This window comes from Molothrus aeneus, chromosome 15 (assembly GCF_037042795.1).
Source record: "Molothrus aeneus isolate 106 chromosome 15, BPBGC_Maene_1.0, whole genome shotgun sequence".
NCBI classification, from domain to species: Eukaryota; Metazoa; Chordata; class Aves; order Passeriformes; family Icteridae; genus Molothrus; species Molothrus aeneus.
The window spans coordinates 10,791,024-10,810,507 of NC_089660.1; the positions used below are offsets into that span (position 1 = coordinate 10,791,024).

At 42.3% G+C, this 19,484-nt stretch overlaps 1 protein-coding gene across 3 annotated transcripts in view; it reads right to left on the reverse strand.

Moving 5' to 3' along the window:
* FNIP1 (folliculin interacting protein 1) overlaps positions 1 to 19,484 on the reverse strand; it is a 64,757-nt gene that overhangs the window by 41,170 nt on the left and 4,103 nt on the right. Inside the window, exon 1 of one of the 3 annotated variants that reach the window (XM_066560135.1) lies at positions 2,860 to 3,026. The exons of the other annotated variants lie outside the window; for them this stretch is intronic. Coding sequence (XP_066416232.1) covers positions 2,860 to 2,870 — 11 coding nt within the window. The 5' untranslated portion in view covers positions 2,871 to 3,026. Of the gene's footprint in view, positions 1 to 2,859; positions 3,027 to 19,484 lie in introns of those variants that run through there. 3 annotated transcript variants of the gene reach the window in all.

Below are 19,484 nucleotides of genomic sequence, written 5' to 3' on the forward strand. Positions count from 1 at the left end.
ACATTCCTTCCTCCTCATTCCCACCTAGAACATGAACACCACTTCTCCATTACATTAAAGGTTTAGCTTAGTACTATCTTCCCTCCTGGCTGAGACAACTTTTAAAACTGTTTATATTAACATGGCTTAGATTGTATCTGGTTACTTTAATAAAAACAGATACTTTAGAAATCTTAAAGTAAAGCAACTGAAGCAAAATGATCATGATATTAAGCAAGTAGGAACTGGAAAAGAGTTTTCTAAAAAGTAAGGCTGCTCAAAACCAGAAAAGGACTAAACATGTAAAAAGTAAGTTGAAACTATCAGTCAAACTATTGTTTTCCTACATCATGTTACCCATAGTCATAAAAATTGCCTGGTGATGAATCACTTGGAACTATTTTTAAATGCATCTACGCAAATGATATTTATAGTTTATGCCAGCTTATCTGTTCTGCATGGTTTACATGTTAGCACCTTTTTAAAGGGTGACAGGAACAGCCCGGCGGAGCAGACGGGCCCACCTTGTCCCATGCTCCCCTCACAGGCTCTGGCAGAAGGAAACATCTTCCTTCACTGCTGCTAGGTGAGCATCAGAACAGAGGCACAGGGATTCCAGAGCTTATCCTCAGCACCTGCAGATGATTCTCCAGGTATTATCCTTGTTGCAGTGGTGCTTCGACCCAGCCAACTTCTACTACACATCCTTTGACAGAGGCTGCATCTATCATGAAGAGCTAACATTGAGAGTAAATATGAGACTGTTCCACTGAGTGCACTGGGATTTCAGATTATCTCCACATTCCATGGAGATGTACATCCACATCAAGGCACACTCACCTGTACCCATACAGCCCAGTATATAGGATCCTGCAGTTCCTTTGCTACAGGGAAGTGTGATCAAGTCCAGAAGGAAAATGGTCCTTGCCTAGTCCAGCCATCCTATCATACTCCTCTCAGCCCTGAGATGCCTTTTCCAACCAGGAATTCCCTTCTCCTGCCCAAACACCTATGCAGATTTCTAATATCTGTTATTAGTTTTTTTTCTTTTGGCTTCGAGAAGATACAACAAAAGTTGAGTATATAGGATTAATGGCAAGGGTCTTCTGCATACTTTAATACCTTCTTACTGCATTTCAGTAATTCACTTATTATTTGACCATTATTGCACAGACCATTCTGAAAAATCACAACTAATCTGGAAACAATGAAAACTGTACTGTAATGTGTATTAATGATGCTTGCAGCTTTGGAAGACCATCTCCTCTTAGAGGCATGGGCAGGTTATTTATTTCTGCACCTGAAACACAAAAGAACTTTCTCAGCATTCACAAGACAAGGATGATCCAGGCTGCATGGCTGATTTGCAAAGCTGGCATTTCAAGAGAGAGATTCCGTTTAAGTGCTGGTGACGTAACACAACCATAAGGCTGCAAGGAGGAAAAAAGTTCCCTAAAGTAGAGAAACTACAGGGCCTATACTTAGAAAAAATGTTGCAAGACATTTGTCTTTACAAGAGCTGAGGTCATGTCAGGGCTGTGTGCCTGTGGCGGAGAGCACTTGCTGATTCTGCCCAGAACAGCAGCGTTGGTGCCTCGGCCAGGGCAGCAGGGAGCCCTCGGGGCTGGATTGCAAAGGAGCTCACCCAGCGCCCCGGGGGACTCTGCCCTCTGCCTCCGTGACCTCAGCTGGGCTTCCACACAAGTCACAGGACCTGGGTTCTGGGTAGCACAGAAGGACAGACAGATGGTGGATCATCTCAGGGACAAGCACCCTTGACTGCTTGCAATGGTGACATGTTTCAGGTTTATACCATGGAAATAACGTTTCTTTAAAACACAAAAAAATAAATCCAAGCCCCCTGCTTTTAATCTCTTGATAGAGGGTGACACGTCCACAGGCACTGCAGCACTGTGTCAGCTCCCTGCTCCATTTCTAAGTCAGTCTCATTATTTACCAGCTTAGCAATTCTCACCTGGAATAGATGCACTTCTTGAGCTCCAGGAAACTTGTACTGCTTATATTAAGTACATATTGTACACCAGGAACAAAGCACATCAGCCAGGTATTTCACAGGTATAACAAACTTGGACCTGAACTTCAACTGCCTGCCAAGTTCCTTGGCTCTGTCCAATTCTTTATCTGTATATAAAGCTGACTTTAGTTTGTTTTCATTTTTTCTCCCTTCTAATGAGAGTCACTTGACTCTCATTAAGATACCTAATTTATACTCTAAAGTCTAGAGCCAGAGCCACAGCCAGATCCTTTTCCACAAGCAAAAAGACATAACATTGACAGGTTAGGTGCAGCCTAGTCAACACAGTAATCATAATCTGGGGTGTTATACTGAAAATAAATCGGCGGGAAGATTTTGTCAAGAATATTTTGTGTAATATGTTGAATAATTTCGCAATTCACATACCTTGCAGAATTTACCATCACTGTTAATAATTCCATAAAATATTTTTGGGACTACTTCACTTATGCCATTTCAAAAAGTACCTGTTCAGGTTTTAGCTGATTTAGGTACATGTATACATGCAAAATATATGCACATACACACACAAGTTTCATGCTCTCTTGAAATATCTTTTAATTAAAACCACACACAAATGAGACACAGCTCCTTTCAGTTAAATTCACTAGCACTGAACAAAATTACATTATTCAAGTAGACTGCACTTCCCTTTGCAAAGTTACAAGATAGAATCAATTCAGGCAAAAAAAGTCACGTCTTTTAGCATAAAATTATAGTAAGAATCATAAAAAAATAAGTCTCTAGAAGATTAACATCTCTGGAAAATAAGTATTTTCATCACAGGGAAAATAATAAGCTTTCAAATAATTAAAATTATCTCAAGAACTGTGCAGTGACCATACCTGGGAAGCATCTTTGTCCCCCGAGCAGCTCCACTTTTGAAAATCCCTGTAAACTCCTGTTGTGCCTGGCTGCCAACTCAGGTTAATAATAGCAATGAGCCATATTCATCCAAAACCACAAGACTGTCAGGTGACATATCAAGAGGTCTGAATTTAACTCAAACAAAAGACTCTCCATGCTGCAACGCAAAGCCTTAATCCTAGCAACAGGAGCACAGAAACCACCTTAAGGACAGCAGTGTCGGGGTTTGCACCCGCCTGCGTTTGCGCTGCCCCGCAGTTTCATAACCCAAATCCTGCCCCACAATTCTGCACCGCCTGGGATTTCTGATCGAGGAAGGAGCGCCCGTCTTCTCCGCTCCTCCGTCTCTTCCAGGGCTTGCTGCAGAGGAGATCAGCGCAATTCAGAGGAAAGCCAAGCGCTGTCCTGGCAGCGCCGGCCCGGACCTGTCAGTGCCATCAGCGCCATCCATCTATCGGCGCTCCCGGCTCCGTGTCACGGCCGAGCCCCGGGCCCCGCCGGGCACTCAGCCCGCCCGGCGAGGAGCGGAGGGCGCGGCACGGCGGCCTCCGGGCAGGCGGCGCCCCCGGCCCGCACGCTCCCGGCAGCAGCGGCGGCGGGATGCTCCCGGCGCAGGCCGGCCGAGCCCGCGCTGACAGCCATCATGTGACACGGCTGTCACCGCGGGCCACCTGCGGCCGCCAGCCCTCCCTGCACGGCGCCTTTCGAGCGCTGCTGCGGGCAGGGGCTCGGCGGGAAGGGGAACGAGGAGCCCCCGGCTGCCCCCGCTCGCCGCTGCCTCTGCGGCGCGACTCCCGCATCCCGCCCGCTGCCGCTGCCCCGCCGCTCCGAACAAAGAGCGCTCTGTGCGCTCAGCGAGGGCTCATTAATATTACAGGACGAGAAACGGGCATGTGCAACACAATTGGATGGCCAGAGACGGGGAAAACATTAAATACCCAAAATAATGGGCTGAAAGAAAAACCGAGCAAGTCGGCTGGCTGTAAACAAGCTTTCCTAAATTGTGCTCCGGGTCATGCGAGGAAGGGTACCCAGACATCGCAACAGCAAAGCGCGTTCTAACAAACATTAAATAGCAAAGAGCTATTTAACAAACTTTATCGCTAAACCGTGGGGGAGGAACGAGACAGATAGACGGGGAAGTGAAGAAGGAATTGGGCGTTCAAAAATGCAATGCACATACATTAAAAGCCATCTAGTCTTGTGATAGGTGGGGCTAATCACTCATACTATTAATTCTTTATGATCTTTGGATAAAACTCAAGTAATACACGAAGGCAGAAGGCAACAGCATAATAGTTCTTACTTTATTTTTTCCCCTCAGTGTCTGAAAACCTACAAGTTTTGCCAATATTTTAAATACATAAGCAGCAAAAATAGATTTATCATCAGGATCTCCTGTTCCACTGCATCACAGAGTGGGTGAACTGGTGCACCTGTTCATGGACTTTGGTTCAAAGATCATATAATCCCAAGAAGACAGATGTTGCTTGTCCTCTGGAATGGATTCCAAAGCAGAACACAAAGCTCCCTGTTCTGCAACACATCTCATGGTTAAGTTCAGGGAGAAATCCTTAATCCCTCACCACTGCAATTGTTTTGTTGCTCTTTTATAGGATGGTAATAGTTTTATGTTTGATGCTGGACAAGTGTTTTGACACAAAAGCAGCAAAACTAAAGAGAGACAAAACCATTATCTTTTGTTACCATGCTTCACAGGAAGTTTCTCATTTAGAAATGAAGAATTGATGTGTTGTGGCCCTGATGCCACAAGCACATATATTACAGACTTGGCTTTTCATATATGAGTGCCAGGCAATTCAATGGAATTACTCACATGAGCAAAACTGGGCATGTGCTGGTAACAGGACCCATGCCTTAAGCCCAAATCTTGCCTTTACAGCTTAAAATGCTAAGCTTTAGGAGACAAAAACAGTAACCACTCCTAGCTACCTTCTTGATCTAGTGAAGGAATGTGCAGTGCATAGTAACTTCCTTTACCTGTGTGGAAAGGCACCACTCACTAAAGGTTACTGATGTCAAAAGTGACCTTTTTTCTTAGACATGCAATGCTGAGAAGTGCCTCATATTATGTAAACATTTATTTACAGGAGTAACATCTAAGGTTTCCATTTTACCTCAGGGTAACCTGAGGCGTATCAAAAGAAGTGCTTTGAAAGCTGACCCAGCCTCCATCCAACAACTGACCAGGAAAAATACTGGAAGGAATTTCTCTGCAAATAGAGACAGACTCAAATTGTACAGAGAGTAAACAGTGCTTTAGCCAGATCAGTGAATATTTATTGCTTGAGGAAGGAATTCAGATATTCAATGTTTGTTTATACACACTGTCACCACTCCCATATCCAAGAAAACACTGGAGCATCTTTAACATGAGATATGCACCATCCTCTTCTCTAGGTGTATATCCAGCCCTCTCTTTGAAAGGGTGAAGTCTTGCCTTTTTTTGTGTGTCTAAAATTTGAGCTTGAAAAACAAAGCTGTAATATTACCCTGCTTCAGAAAAACACTCAAGTCCAAAAAAATGAAGCTATCAAAATCTCCTGTGATAGCCCACCACCTGCCAGGGAGATATTTCAGTATCCATGGACACTCACCCAGCTGCAGATGGGAATGATGAGGGTGATGGTGTTCAACTACATCCAGCAGCCCAGAGCCCAATGGTCCCCTCTGCAGACCCCCATGCCCAACTGGGGCTGGGGCATGTTCTGAAACACTCAGACAAAACCAAACAGCACCAAAAATAACCACTCTCTTCACTCTAGCCAAAGGCATTTCTGAAAACACCTAAAACTAATGCAAAGGCTCATATGCACCTTTTGGGTATAAATCATCTGATTTTAAACGAAGCAGACAACAGTTTGCTCCCACCACAGGCTAAAGAGTAATGAAATAATTAATTTTTGGTCATCACTGCCTTAACAAGTTCTTTCAGTCTTTCTTCTAAAGGAAGGCTTCCCTCACACATGTTGTAAACGCACACAACAAAGAGCCAGTGAGCGAGCCAAGAAATATTTATTGCTTAGTAATGCACGAAGGTAGGAGCTGGAAGCCACACTAGACGAAAAGAGAGAAAACCAATTGGGATTTTATTTGAAATCTGCCTAGAAATACTTGGATACCATTTCTCTACAAAATACTTGTCTCACTAGGATTACCACTGAGCTAGACTTCTAAACAAATGTGCTTTTTGTATCCCTCCAAAAAAAAAAATTCTCACTGCTGGAGAGGAAGAGTGGAGATGTTAAAGCATGAGCCTTCCATATATACTTGGAGCATACTCAAACCTGCACACACAAACGTAAGCCCAGCCAAAGGTCAGAAAGAGCCCAAATGATGAGAAAGATCATTGCAAACAGCCCTCAGGAGTTTCAAAACTTGGGCCCTCTACTCTTTAAAGGAAAACAGATTGTTAAATGCTGAAAAAAAGTGCTTTTGATATGAGATGAAAAAAAAAATTAACAAGTTTATAAACTCTCCATACACAGGATTCTCACTACCTGCACAAGGTCTCATGACTGGAATAAACTGACTCTACCAGCATTGTAAAGGAGCATCAGCAACTACAAATCTGCCTATGAGCATTCTTGGAGGGTAGGACATGAAACAATTATCTCTCTTTTAAGAACATGGAGACCTCAGCAGATTGACTATCCACTGCTGTAATTTTTCATGTCATGATAAAAATGCTGAAAATAAAAATAACTATCAAAGTAAAAATCTGATGCATGGTTAAGCTACTGAAACATTTGTGTTCATTTTGTATCACATTTCCAGTTGCAATCTACTATAAGACACTGAACAAACCTCCATAATACCAACTGGTACTGCAAGACAACAGGGCATTTTCCCCCTGCCAAACAGTTATTTTATTGTGCACACTCGGGTGTGCAGAGCAGACTCTTCTGCTGTAGCTAGTAAAAATGAAGTGTAAATAGCTCAGTGTTGTTGTGTGCGCTTCATGAAAAGTTGGGGAGAAAAAAAGTTCCAATACAAATTGCTTTTGATGAACATAGTTGGAAATAGCATAGCTGTTGGAAATAAAGACTCTCCTAAATCACCCAGAATTATGTAATGCAGCAGAGCAGGGTTACGGGGGGCAGTCTGTGTTCCCTCCTTTACGCTGCGCAGTTCTGGAGATGTCACGAGAGGTTCAACAATCCTTAAATCCACACACAAAACTAACTTGACAAAACAAAATCAAGCTCACAAGCTCAGATTTATCAACTGCAAAGTTTGCTTACTGAACTTAATGGTGAACTGCTGCATTTATTTTGGAAACTGTGAATATTAATAGATGAGACAATGAGGAGAAAAGACAAATGAGAGTCGAGGTTGACTGCAAGTCCTCTCCTGTCATGAAAATGAAGACATCTTAGAGAAATCACTAAGGCTCCACTATTGTTATCAACACTAATATTATTATTATTATTATTATTATTAATAATAATAATAATAATAATAATAATAATAATAATAATAATAATAATAATAATAATAATAATCCCTTGAAAAAATCCTGAAGGAATAAGGGTACTTTGGCTCAATACGCCTAACATTTTCAATTTTTTAATAGACAAATATTGAATTCCCTGTATTTATCTTCAGCTTAGAGTGTCTTTAAGGATTTTATTTTCAAGGACTTCTCAGAAACTATAAGGACTATGGCAGTTTTATTCTTTTTGCACTGCTGAAAACTGAGATTTTTAATATATTATTTCAGGAGACATTAAAAGAAAAGCTGCAAGGTGCATAACTGAACTGCCAGTGTGCTCTATCTATGCCTGACATGTCAGCTGATTCTTGCAACAAGCAAACACATCTAAATAAGCTTTTTCTTAATCAGACAGATACATCTAAAAATAAATACATTTTTAAAGGCTAAAAGACTAGAATGTAAACAACTCCAATTTTTTAATGTCACGCTTTTTAACCTGTGAGCTGTACCAGGGTGGGTGATGCTGTGCCAAGGGTGCCAGGATATAGTGGGTCCCTGCCAGGGCATCTGCCCAGAGCCTGGTTTTTCCACCTTGAAACCCCCTGGCTTGGCTGCAGGCAGCCAAGATACCTCCAGCCTGGAGATGCCACTCCATGGAGTGCCCAAACCACTGGTACCTCCAGTGCCAGCACATGACAGCCACCAAATCTCTGGCTGCAGCCACTGCACCTGCTGCACAGCCCTGCAGCGACCCACGAGCCTCTGCTGTGTCAGGGCGCAGGGAGACATCTGCTTCTGCTGATTAAAACATCCTGCAATACTTGTTTTGTGAGTTTTATAAGGGGAAAAAATATGGCCTTGGTGGTGAAAGTCATCCAGCACAGGCAAGGCAGCATGGGGCTTGGAGCATTCCTTGGCAGTAAGCCACGGTTCTGTAATTGATTAAGGTGGCTGTGCTTGTGACCGAGTGATAATTGAGAGCCTAATAAATCTCCACACAAGTATTTGTCACTCAGAGATGGAAAGCAATTGTTGTGGACCTTCATAACGAGCCACAAGTGGTAAAATTACAGCTAATATTAAAAATACCAAGAAAGCCCACAGATCACTGCCAACTTCCTTGCCCAGCGTTCCCATTCTCAGTTAAATTTCCAGGAGTGTTAAATGCACAAGGACTACACTTTCAGGCTTTCAGCTAAATCATCCCTAGCACAAACTCAAATCATTCCAATTCCTCAAGATTATGTTGAGAACTCCCTGGTCTTCCTTCCCCCTACCCCAGATCTCATTTATCTGCATAAGCAGCATTGCTTTAGAGGAGATCTACATGCTATTCTTTTCTCGGGGAAAAAAAAAGAAAAAGAAAAAAGCAGAGCCACAGCTGTTCAGGGTTGCTTGGAAGAGGAAGACAGAGGTAAGTAGTTATTCTCCAAAGATTCACAGGGATCAGCGCCTGAACAGCATTTTACTCTGTCCCTCATGTGACTTTAATTAGGTGTTGATTCACTCAGTCATGAGACACAAGGAAACAGGGCTGCAAGCCCCAACGTCAAAGTAATGCCTGTTCTGCCAGTTTCTGTATTAGCAAAGCACAAAGGGGACATCCAGTTCTGAGAAGCAAAACCTGTGTTTTCTTGCCCATAAACCAATCCATCACATCATTTCAACCTTTCCATATTGAGAAAAAAAAAGTAAAAAAAGACATAAAAGACATAAAAGACATATGAGTTATTTCAGAGAAAGATGCTTGTGGATTCCCTGATTATTCTCGCCTGTAAGAGCCAGACCAGTGCAAGTGTCCACAGGGTGAGCTCCCTGGGCAGGCTCTGAAGCCCTGAGAGCAGAGTGTCCCCTTCCATCTGTTAATCCAGGTCCAAGCTGCTTCAGGATATCAGGGTTTCTTCTGGGGTTTGTTTGTTTGCTTTTGGAAAAAGAATACAAGCTATTTTTCCGTGGCTTTATTCCTGTTGTTAAGTGAATTTCTTGGCTTCCTTAGCACCAAAGAGCTTTTCTGTTATGGGGTCTGGTTCCCATAGCAACAGGCTTTAAAAATATCAAAGAAATTTTCAGGACATGGTAAACCAATTTCACAAACTGTGTATATGGTTGTAATAGGAAAAGCTGGCGGACAATTATTTATATGTACTCAGTTCTAACAAGGTTTGACATAGGGATAATCCCAAGATGCTGCTCTCAGCCCAAAGCCTGGGGCTGTGGAGGACTACAGTGGACTTTAGCTTGCTATGTTACCAGGTCATTTATCAAGACAGTCACACAAAATTAATAGATGAGGATCATTTTTCCAATGCAGGTGACATTTAAGTTCAGTATGTCCTTAAAATGCATTAAATGCCAAAAGCTTTTTTCCTGAAGAATACAATCCCCTAAACCTTTGATTTTAAACACTGTGTGCTTGTAGTCTCACCCTCCTCATTTGTGTAGATTTTACAACTTATTTAAAACACATGCCTAGTGCTAAGCACATCAGTGGGTTCATTGGGAGCAGTCAAACTACTTCCAGACTCAGAGCACATGCCTAAGCACAGTGCTGGCTCAGCCCTATTGCCCCTGGAAGCTGATGAGCTTTCACCAAAACCCCATCTCAGTTACACAGGAACAACTGCAAACTAAAGACAGAAGATGATTATACAAACAAGTATAAGAAATTCATATCTATGGAATGAAATCCCAGGCTGCCCTATCTGTATGTGATGCTCATTAATATCAACATCCCACAAGTCCTAATGATAGATTCTCCCCAGGAATCAACAACTGCCTGACATGAGTGTTGGTCACCGGCCTTCTAAGCATCCTCCAACACCTTCAAGTGTCTGATGTGGCCCAATTCTGCAATCTTTCTGCACACAGAGTGGTTACCTGCTGCCATAAGCCCAGAAGACTTTAACCCATCTCTTTAGTTAACCCTCAAAACCCCTAAATGTCAAGTACATTGCATTTCAAAACTATTGCCAAGCTCTGAATCAGAAACAATTAGGAATGATTTCATAGATCTGCCAAATAACACTACTGAATATTTAGGTGAACTGGATCTATCCTACAGCTGCTTTTCAGGAGGGAAGACTTTTCTAACTTGGCTCCAACCCATGCACTGAACATCCCTCCCTTACTGGCTCTACGAGTCAAACAGGCCCCTACTTAACCTGCAGAAGGGATGAGATCTTGATTTGTGCAGAAATTGCCAGGGCCCCAAGACTACTGTGAGGAGCCTAGACTGCTTAATTCTCCAAGGCAAGAGTCATGCTGCTCAACTGTTTTCCAAATTAAGCATGTAAAGGTGACCTGAAACTATTTCAGGTAGATTTATATAGAGCAGACACTAAAGACATTGGTTGACTTCACTTTTATGTAACTCATAAGGACATGAGGACAAATAAAAATCAGATGCTTGAACAAGCCACAACTTCATTCATATTGGAAAAGAAGATACAGACTATCAGAATATTCTGATTGGCAGCCTGGCACCTTCAAGCAAATGCACCTTAACTGTGAGGTCCTAAATGCTTTGGTTCCCCAAAGCAGAAGAACATGTAAAAATACACTTAGCTATCAGCTATGGCCCACTCAGCCTTTAAACCAAGCTTAACAAAGTGCTCGACTGGGTTTGCTCCATTGTGCTTTGCTCACTGCTGCAAGGAGCTCTGCTCCCTCAGGCTTTCTGCCATCCCCTTCAGTGTTCTAAGTCTCACTACATGCTCACGGTTTTGGGTTTCCAAGAATGGTAGGAATGGAAAATACAGGGTAGGACTGGCCATTGCCCAAGCTCTCCAATACAACTATCCATCTAGAGGGATTTTCCACAGCAGAAAGACTGAACTGGTCAAGTATTACTGAGAACCCCACATGACAGATACATGGCAGCTTCGAGCGTCAGCTGAACATAGCCCTTACATGCCTCAGAGCTTTTCTTACTGCCAAAATCTGTTTGTGATAAAGAAAACTGCAGGTTCAGCTCAACATGCCCTCCCTGGGTATCAGCACTGAAACTCACTCCAAACACACACCTTCCTTATCACAGAGCTGAGCTGGAACACGCAGTCCAAACCAGCTCTGCCTGACAGAATCAACAGAATCACTTGATAAAACCTACGTTGTTCTACTGGGAGAGGCTGTACTTAATCAAGATATATATGTATATTTAGTGTATGTTCAATAAACCCCTCTCTGCTAGTAGTAACCAAATTGATGCAAACATAATTCCAGACACTCCCAGCCACCACAGCTTGCCAGCAGATTTCAGTCTGCCCACATGAGCATCCTTAAAATGTGGAACCCAAAGAAGCCTAGTGCTGCAGGTAACCTGCTGTGAACCAGCCACAGCAACACACAAAGCTATTTGTTCCACTGCACCAAGAGGAAAGAAAGGTTCTCATGCTGGACAGCAATAGCTGTCAATGCCACCAGGACATGTTGGACTGGGTTGTTTTATTGTGGTCCCTTTGCTTTTTGTTTTCCTTTCCCCTTTTCCTGCTCATGCACATCACTTGATGTGACACAACAGTAACCCCAAACAGGATGCACGCCACTGCTTGTGGCAGAGGAGGAAGGGACAGCACAGCACCCAGGGGAACCCTTCAGAGAGGGGAGGCAGCACTGCAGGCCTCAGAAGACACTAAGAAGAGAGCAGAAGAATAGAAGGGAAAGCAAGATGGGCTTTAATTCTCTTCTTCTTCTGTGTATGAGTGCATGTGAGTAAATACAAGCTCCCAAAGCAGAGCACCAAACAGGGACAGTGGCAATGAGGGAGAACACCAGAAGGAACAAAAAATCCTAAGTAAAATGAATCACAGTATCACTAAGGTTGGAAAAGTCCTCCAAGATCATCAAGTCCAACCTTTGGTCAAATACCACCATGCCCACAAAACCACTATATCCTGTAAATTGTATATATGTAATCACAGCAGCATCATACAACTGCTTCCAGCTGCACTTGCACATGTATATTTGTAACCTTCTGCACACAGGACAACTCCAAATGCTTTTATTTATACAGCATCTATCAGCCCCCAAAAACTCAAAAATCTTACCATCATGGTTCTGATCCAGGAAGCAAAGGATGTGCTACAATACAGCAATTTAGGCTTGTCTACACAGAGCACACAGGTCATGAATTTACCTGTCACATTGCTGGGGGAAACACCAGAGTCCTTCTCTCACAGACAGCAGCTGAGCAAGGCAGGCAGGTTTCTGCTTTGTGCTATCCTGATTACTCTCAGTTGAAACACGTGCTCACACACTCAGAGCCATGGTAGCAAATGAAGGCACCTGGGTGTATTTTCAAATATACAGATAAGTGTGTTTTGTCTGACACAAATATATACCTACATGACACAGATCTAACAGTGAGGTCTTTCCTGCTCTTGTGGTCTCTTTTCTCCCAGCATGAATACCCTTCAGCAAAGCTCAAGGCTTTGGCACTGAAAGCCTTCAAACCCTAGTGAGGATGCTCAGGACTTCATAGAATTGGGCCATTTGGTATTTGCTTTAAAGTTTAAGTTTCTCTTCATTTTAATTTTTATATAAAAAACAATTTCTTGTCAAATTCCCCGTTTCCTCTATATTTTCTTCTCCTCCATCTTCTCTATCCATACAGATGAGAACAATTGCCATCACTGAATCTTACATTATCTTGCATGGGTTTTTTCTCCAGTGTGGGCATAGACTGATGTCACCTCCTGAATGCAATTCAGCTGATTTGTCCTGCTAGCTACTAATAGAAAAGACCAGTATTTAAATTTAATATACTAAACCCAGGTGAGGAAAAACCCAACAAAATCCCAAACAAAAACACAAACACCCACAATACCTGGTGTCTTATCTTCTGATCCTAATGTGAGAAAAAGCCTTACACAGCACACAAACATAAGCTACCTAGCAGTTTCTGAGCATGCTTCAATTGAAAATTTGATGACACATTTTAAAGTAGCTACATATTCAGGCTAAACAAAATAATCAATTTGCTGATAACTGCAGAAAAGATACTATGGGGAAAAAAAGCCCTACTAAATTTAAAGAAAGGAAAATAAATTAGTCTTATTACAAAGTGATATTTTTGCTTATCTGAAAAAAGTTTGATAACTATTTATTTATACAAAGACAAAATTCTGTTATAGTCTCAAAGTTGCTTTGATTTTTTTTTACTTTGACACATTTTTGTTATGTCTGTTTTGGAAAAAAAAAAAGAGGTCAGCAGTTCATGATTAGCATCTCTTGTATGACTAGTAAATATACCCAGTTAAGAAACCATCATACTCCTTTTCAGAGCTTCCTAGTACTCCATGCTGTCAGTAGAACAATTTCCTTTTCTACTGAGCAAGTAGTGTAATTTCCAGTAACTCACAGCAGCTGAAATACGTTTAGGTACTGAAAAAACCAACCACTTTTTTCTGTCTGACTATTTAAGTTCTATGTCAGTTTGGGCTGCCTTTAAATAGAAACACAGTTAGTACTGTAAGCCAATTCACTGTCCTGACATTTGAGGCATTTCTTTAACTCTGTCTTAAGGGGTAATACTGTTATTTTTCCTGTAGGAACAAGAAAATTCTGGCAGACTTCTTCCCTAGCAGCTTCTCAGATGTTCAGATAATGTCATTCAACCAGAACAAGCTTCTGAGAAGGAGCACACACTCCCCCCAAGTTTCACAGCCTGTTCCCTGCACACCCAACCACACAGCTTATCATCTGCACCCATTCTTCATTAACACCTGAACTAACACAGTTTTTCACTACAAATTTCTGGTATCAAGTTTCACGAAAAGGAGTAAACAAACCATTCAGCTAACTCTCCAAATGGCAGGAACATTTTCTAGGTAAGGCTTCACAGGGGCAGTGCGAGGAGAGTGCAGAAATACTCGACAAGAATCTCATTCATTTCCCATGAACTGCTCACACATGATGTGCTTCCTTCTGCCCAACTGGAGTCTTCCATAATTATCCACAAACATGACAAAATGACAAACTAAGTGCTGAGCACACAGGCTTGGGAGGCCTGATTTTAACCCTGGACATGCATGAGACAAGAGAAACCTGGGTATGTAGCAGGCAGTGTGTGCTTTAGTACTCATCAGAAAACAAAATAATTTAGCTAACAGAGGTTTTGATATTCTGGTATTCACAGTAGTCCAGAGCTGGCCTTTCTTGAGGTCACACTACAGCTGTTCCCTGCAAACTATGGAACCACATGACCACTGTCCTCCTCCAACATGCCCATCCTCTGGCTGTGCCCAGGACACAGCCTCTGGAAACTGGAATGGCCAAAGTGCAGCCAGCTCAGAGCTGCACAGGTCCTCATGGGCAGGAGCCACCCAACAGCACCCACAGCATTTTCACTGAAGTTAGAGAAACTCAGCTCACTCAAACTTCTGTTCTCACATTCTCCACCAGACACGACAGAAATCAATCAAAAGGTTTAGAAATTACTGAGGGGAGTGCAAGGCGAAGCACTGCAATGTGTGAGCCACCATTTCCACAGCTCCTGAAGCTAAAATAAAACAAAATAAGAAGGCATATAGTAACAGTTCCTTTGGGCAATGCTCAAGCAATTTACCTTCTCTCTCTTTGAGTGGGAAATGACACAGGAACTGTGGTGAAGATACTGCTCTGGCTTAAACAGGCACAAGGCCAGGATCTAAAGTCAGGGCTGAACTGCATTCAAAGTTTCTTCATTTATCAACTAAAACAGATGGAAGAGAACTGTAATTTGGCTCCTCTTTCTTCCCAGCTCTATATATCACAGAAACTGAAAGAGTAGAAGGTTTCTGGTACTATTACAAATTTTATGTTTTGCTGACATTTTTGCTGGAGCAAGGGAAAAAAACATTTGAAGGCGCTTAGAGTGAGGCACATAGAAATCTGGAGGGGCATGAAACACCATGAATGTGCAGGGCATGATCAGTGCCCAGAGTAAAGGAAACGTGACTGTTTCTGTGATGTATTTTAGTCATTTTAGACAAAAATAACTAGGGGATGTTGTGGAATGATCCTGGAGAAACAGAGAAGGATCAGTGCTGTGTGATGGATCACTCCCATGCCTGAAGCTCACTGCTGTCAGCAGGGGCTGTTGCAGATCCACATTTGGGTACAGCCAACCACAGGGCACTGTTGGGCTGTTGATGTGGGCAGGGGTACCTACAGCCAGGATTGCTGCTGCTGACACTGGCACCACTGCAGAATCCCCCACCTGTACAAATGGGTTCCTTCAAGGCCAGAGTTCCAAAGACAGATAATATACAAGAGCTGGGAGATACCCTGATTATCAACACAAAAGCATCAGACAAGACTGTTAAATATAAAAAGTTTTTACATACAGTCAAACTGTTTAAGTCCAAAGGCTTAATTGCTTGGTAAGAGCTATGAAATTAGAAAAGAAAAAAAAAACTTTATTACAAGCACATTTTACTTGCAGATACATCTCACATACATGCACTGTTAATACTCTATATGTAGTTCATGCTGCAATTCACGTGTTTGAACAAGTTTCTCTCCAATGCATTGTGTTCTGAATAATAGCACCTCCAGAAGCTATCAGTTTCAGAGAAGAAAAAGATTGTTTACGCAAATGTGCAGAATCAACAAGTAAAAGCTTCGGCTGAGCACTAAGCAACATTGTTAACCATGCATTGTTGTAAAAATAAATAAATCCTTTTCAATACAAAAACTACATAATAACCACTCACATGTCTATGAAGCAGAACATAATTGTATTGTGTGTATTGGGCAGGTATTGTTAGAAATTAATGATTGAACATAGTGCTATGGTCACATTCCTTAGGCACAAAAGAATCGCATGAATTTTGTGCAAATATATTTCCCATATTTGAACATTTCCCATGTATGAATTCTGCTACTACTCACTGTAAGGTGGAGCAGCCCGTGCATTAGCTAACCAATTACTGATTAATAAAATTATTTCCTGTTTTTAATGGGCATAACTTTTTTTTTTCCAGCAGATATTTCAGATTAAGGTTCTCTATCTAATACCACAAATGTGAAATGTTTCAAGTCCTCAGAGACAAATTCTGTTCTTGGCTGATTCTGGAAGGCCAGCACAACCACACTGTGGATTCGCTGCTGCAACTGAGCTTTGCATTTTTCCTAACATTACTCACAAACATGTGATCCTGCAGACATCCAGCTCCAGATGTAGCACTGGGAGGGAACACAACCACTGAGCATGAAACCACTGCATGCATTAGTTTCCACTTGTAAAACACACTGCTGAAGTGGTCACCTAGAGCATTCAGCCAAAATTACAAAACAAGTTGCAGGCTCCAAGTCGCACTGGTCCAGTTTATTCCAGAACAGAAGCTCGGATTCATCCAAGCTGTCACCATGAGCATACGCTAACTCGAAGCATTACACAGCATACACAGAGCAAGGGATAAAGCCCTTTGAAAATACAAGGACAATCTATCAGTCAACCAGATAAGCTGATCATCCCAAGTCAGCAAGGTTTGGAACATGAGACATGTAAACACATCCTCAGTCACCTGAAAACAAATGGTGGAATTGTTTCAGAAAAGGAGAAGACATCACAACACACAAGCAGGTACATACACCCCATGCTCTTGGTACATCCTCATGCCTCATGACCTCAACTGGAGTAGGAGCAGGAAGAAACAGAACCCAAGGGTCTGTAGAAACACCTTCTTACAACACTTGCCAGTGTAACCCAAGTGTGAAGCACTTCCAGTCAAGTATATCTATATGTACATGATTCACCCACCCCAAGCTCTCCTGAAAAAGATTTCTAATTTAGAGGAAGGAGTTGAAATGCAGGAAGGGGAACCAAGAAAGTGAGCGTTCCAAGGGCTGCTCAGCAAGGCAGGAGACTGCAGCTATCCCCAGACAGCCCAGGCCATCCCACAGGGAGGAAGCGACGCCGCAGGCTGGGAGGAAGCCGAGCGCGCGCTGACAGGGCTGACCTCGTGATGGCCAGGACGGGCAGGGCAGCCTCGTGATGCCAAATGCTCAAGACACCACGAGCTCCCAGCCACCACAGGACATGCCAGGAGGAAAGGCAGTAAGGGTGACCTTTCACCTGTTAGCTCATTTTGTAATGAGCTTTACCTCCTTGTAACAAATGAGAGAAAAAATGAGCAGAGAGCTTTTTCACTCCACCGTTCATGTTCCCCATTCCACTGGTGATGGGAAGAAGCCAAGGTGAAGCAAGGACTAAGCAGAGGTCCCACCAGGGCAGGGAAAAACTTTCCAAGGCACAAAGCCAGGCAGACACAAGCACCCCAACAGGTTTCAAATGATTTAATTTTTCTCTGCACTCACATGCACCTAGCATGCTGGGAATATCAATCCAAGTTAATTCCTTCAGATCTGGTGATGATATAAGTAAATAATCACTGTATGGACTGCCAACCCTCTGATTATCAGATCCTTCAGTCACTGTACAGACCCAGCTTGCAGCATTGCTTTATTCAGAGTTAGCACCTAATTTTCAAGGACATGCTGGGTGTTTCAGGAGCATCACATTCCTACCTGGAGAAGCACTGCGAGACCTAGAGAATGGTGACAAGGAAGGCTTGGAGAGTGGCCCTTTCAGGAGAAATTAACAAAACTATCTCCAAGCTCCGGAGGTGCTCAGTGGAATCTTGTTGTTTGTATGTCTGTTTCCAAGATGAAAATTGACTTTAAGCACTGGAAGGTACATAAAAACTTACATGACAGGAAATGCAAAACAGATTTTGGCAAAAAGAAGTACTTTAGAAAACAGCAATATATTTCAAAACACAAGCCAACACAGCATAGAGAAAACTGTGCATAAATCAAAGTGAAGTATTTATTAAAACTTGGTGCACTCAAGCTAATGAATGCAACCAAAAAGCCAAAACCATACTCTTCCAGAGATTACAGAAGAGATGGATTTTTATAAAAAAGCAAAACTTAAAAGGACATTAAAGGGCAGAAATTAGCTCAATAAAAGCACAGTAACATTTGAGATGTTTAAGAATTCGAGTAGCCTTTAAAATTATGGCACAAAAGCTTTTTAAATTCATCAGATAACTGGAAAAGATAAAAAGCTGGACCTATTACAAAATGAGGTCCAGCTAGTGCTCTTTTGGAACAAAGACTTTGAGGTGGTGAAATTCCAGGAGTTTTACAAATATTGACAAAAAACCCCGCAGAATGCCAAAAATGAACAAACATCAAAACATGCTGTTTCATTAACAACAGGTTTTGGTCAGGCTGGCCTGATGCACTGCTGAGGAACAACTTTAAAAAGCCTTGTGCAGAAGTACTAGGATCAGGAATTTGCTGGCTGCATTGCTCCCAAGAACTGACACAACTTGGCAAGAGATCTGCTTTCCTGGGCTCAGCCAAGCTGTACACAAAGCTACCTGCTCCTGAGAAAAAAGTACTCTGGGTAAAACTTTTGACTGGAAATACCAATGTAAAGACAACTTTCATGTTCCTCCTTCACTGTACTCCAGGCTTCATTTTAAAAAGCTGAAGTAATCCCTGGCTACACATTAATAAATCTCTCTGAGTCTCTTTGCACTTTTTTCCAAGAAATTAGCCTCTGGTTCAAGAAGCAATTATGCTTTTGTAAGAAAGCACGTACCATTTTTACTGTGCAAGAACAATAGCTCTGCAGAAGAACTGGCTCATGAAGCATCTTTGTATCAAGCTACCCATTTACAACTCTAGGTTTATTGTAATTCCCTTGATGAATGCCACTGCCAAAAATTACGTGAAAGGAAACAAATCTCAGGATACCATTTAAAGTCACTGCCACAGAGAACAGAAAGAGTCTGGGCTGATGGGGAATGCTTGCCTAGACAGATTTCAGGAAATACTACTTTGCAGTCAGCCTGAGGCCAGTCCTATCTCAGGAACCTGGCAAACTATTCTCTCAATAAAGAGCAGCACATATTACTTGAAGACCTCAAGAAAGCCCACGTCTGGGACAACCAAAAATGGCTTTCTCTATCATAAAGAACATTTAAAATGATTTATTCCTGTACCTCCCAGCTTGAAAAACAGCACTCATTCTCAAAAATACCCAGATAACCAAAGCAAAGCCCTAAAGGAAGAATGTGCCCCAAAGATACCCCACACCATTGGTAAGACCTAAAACTGGAAGGGGTTCTGTCAAGCTTGAACAATCACCAC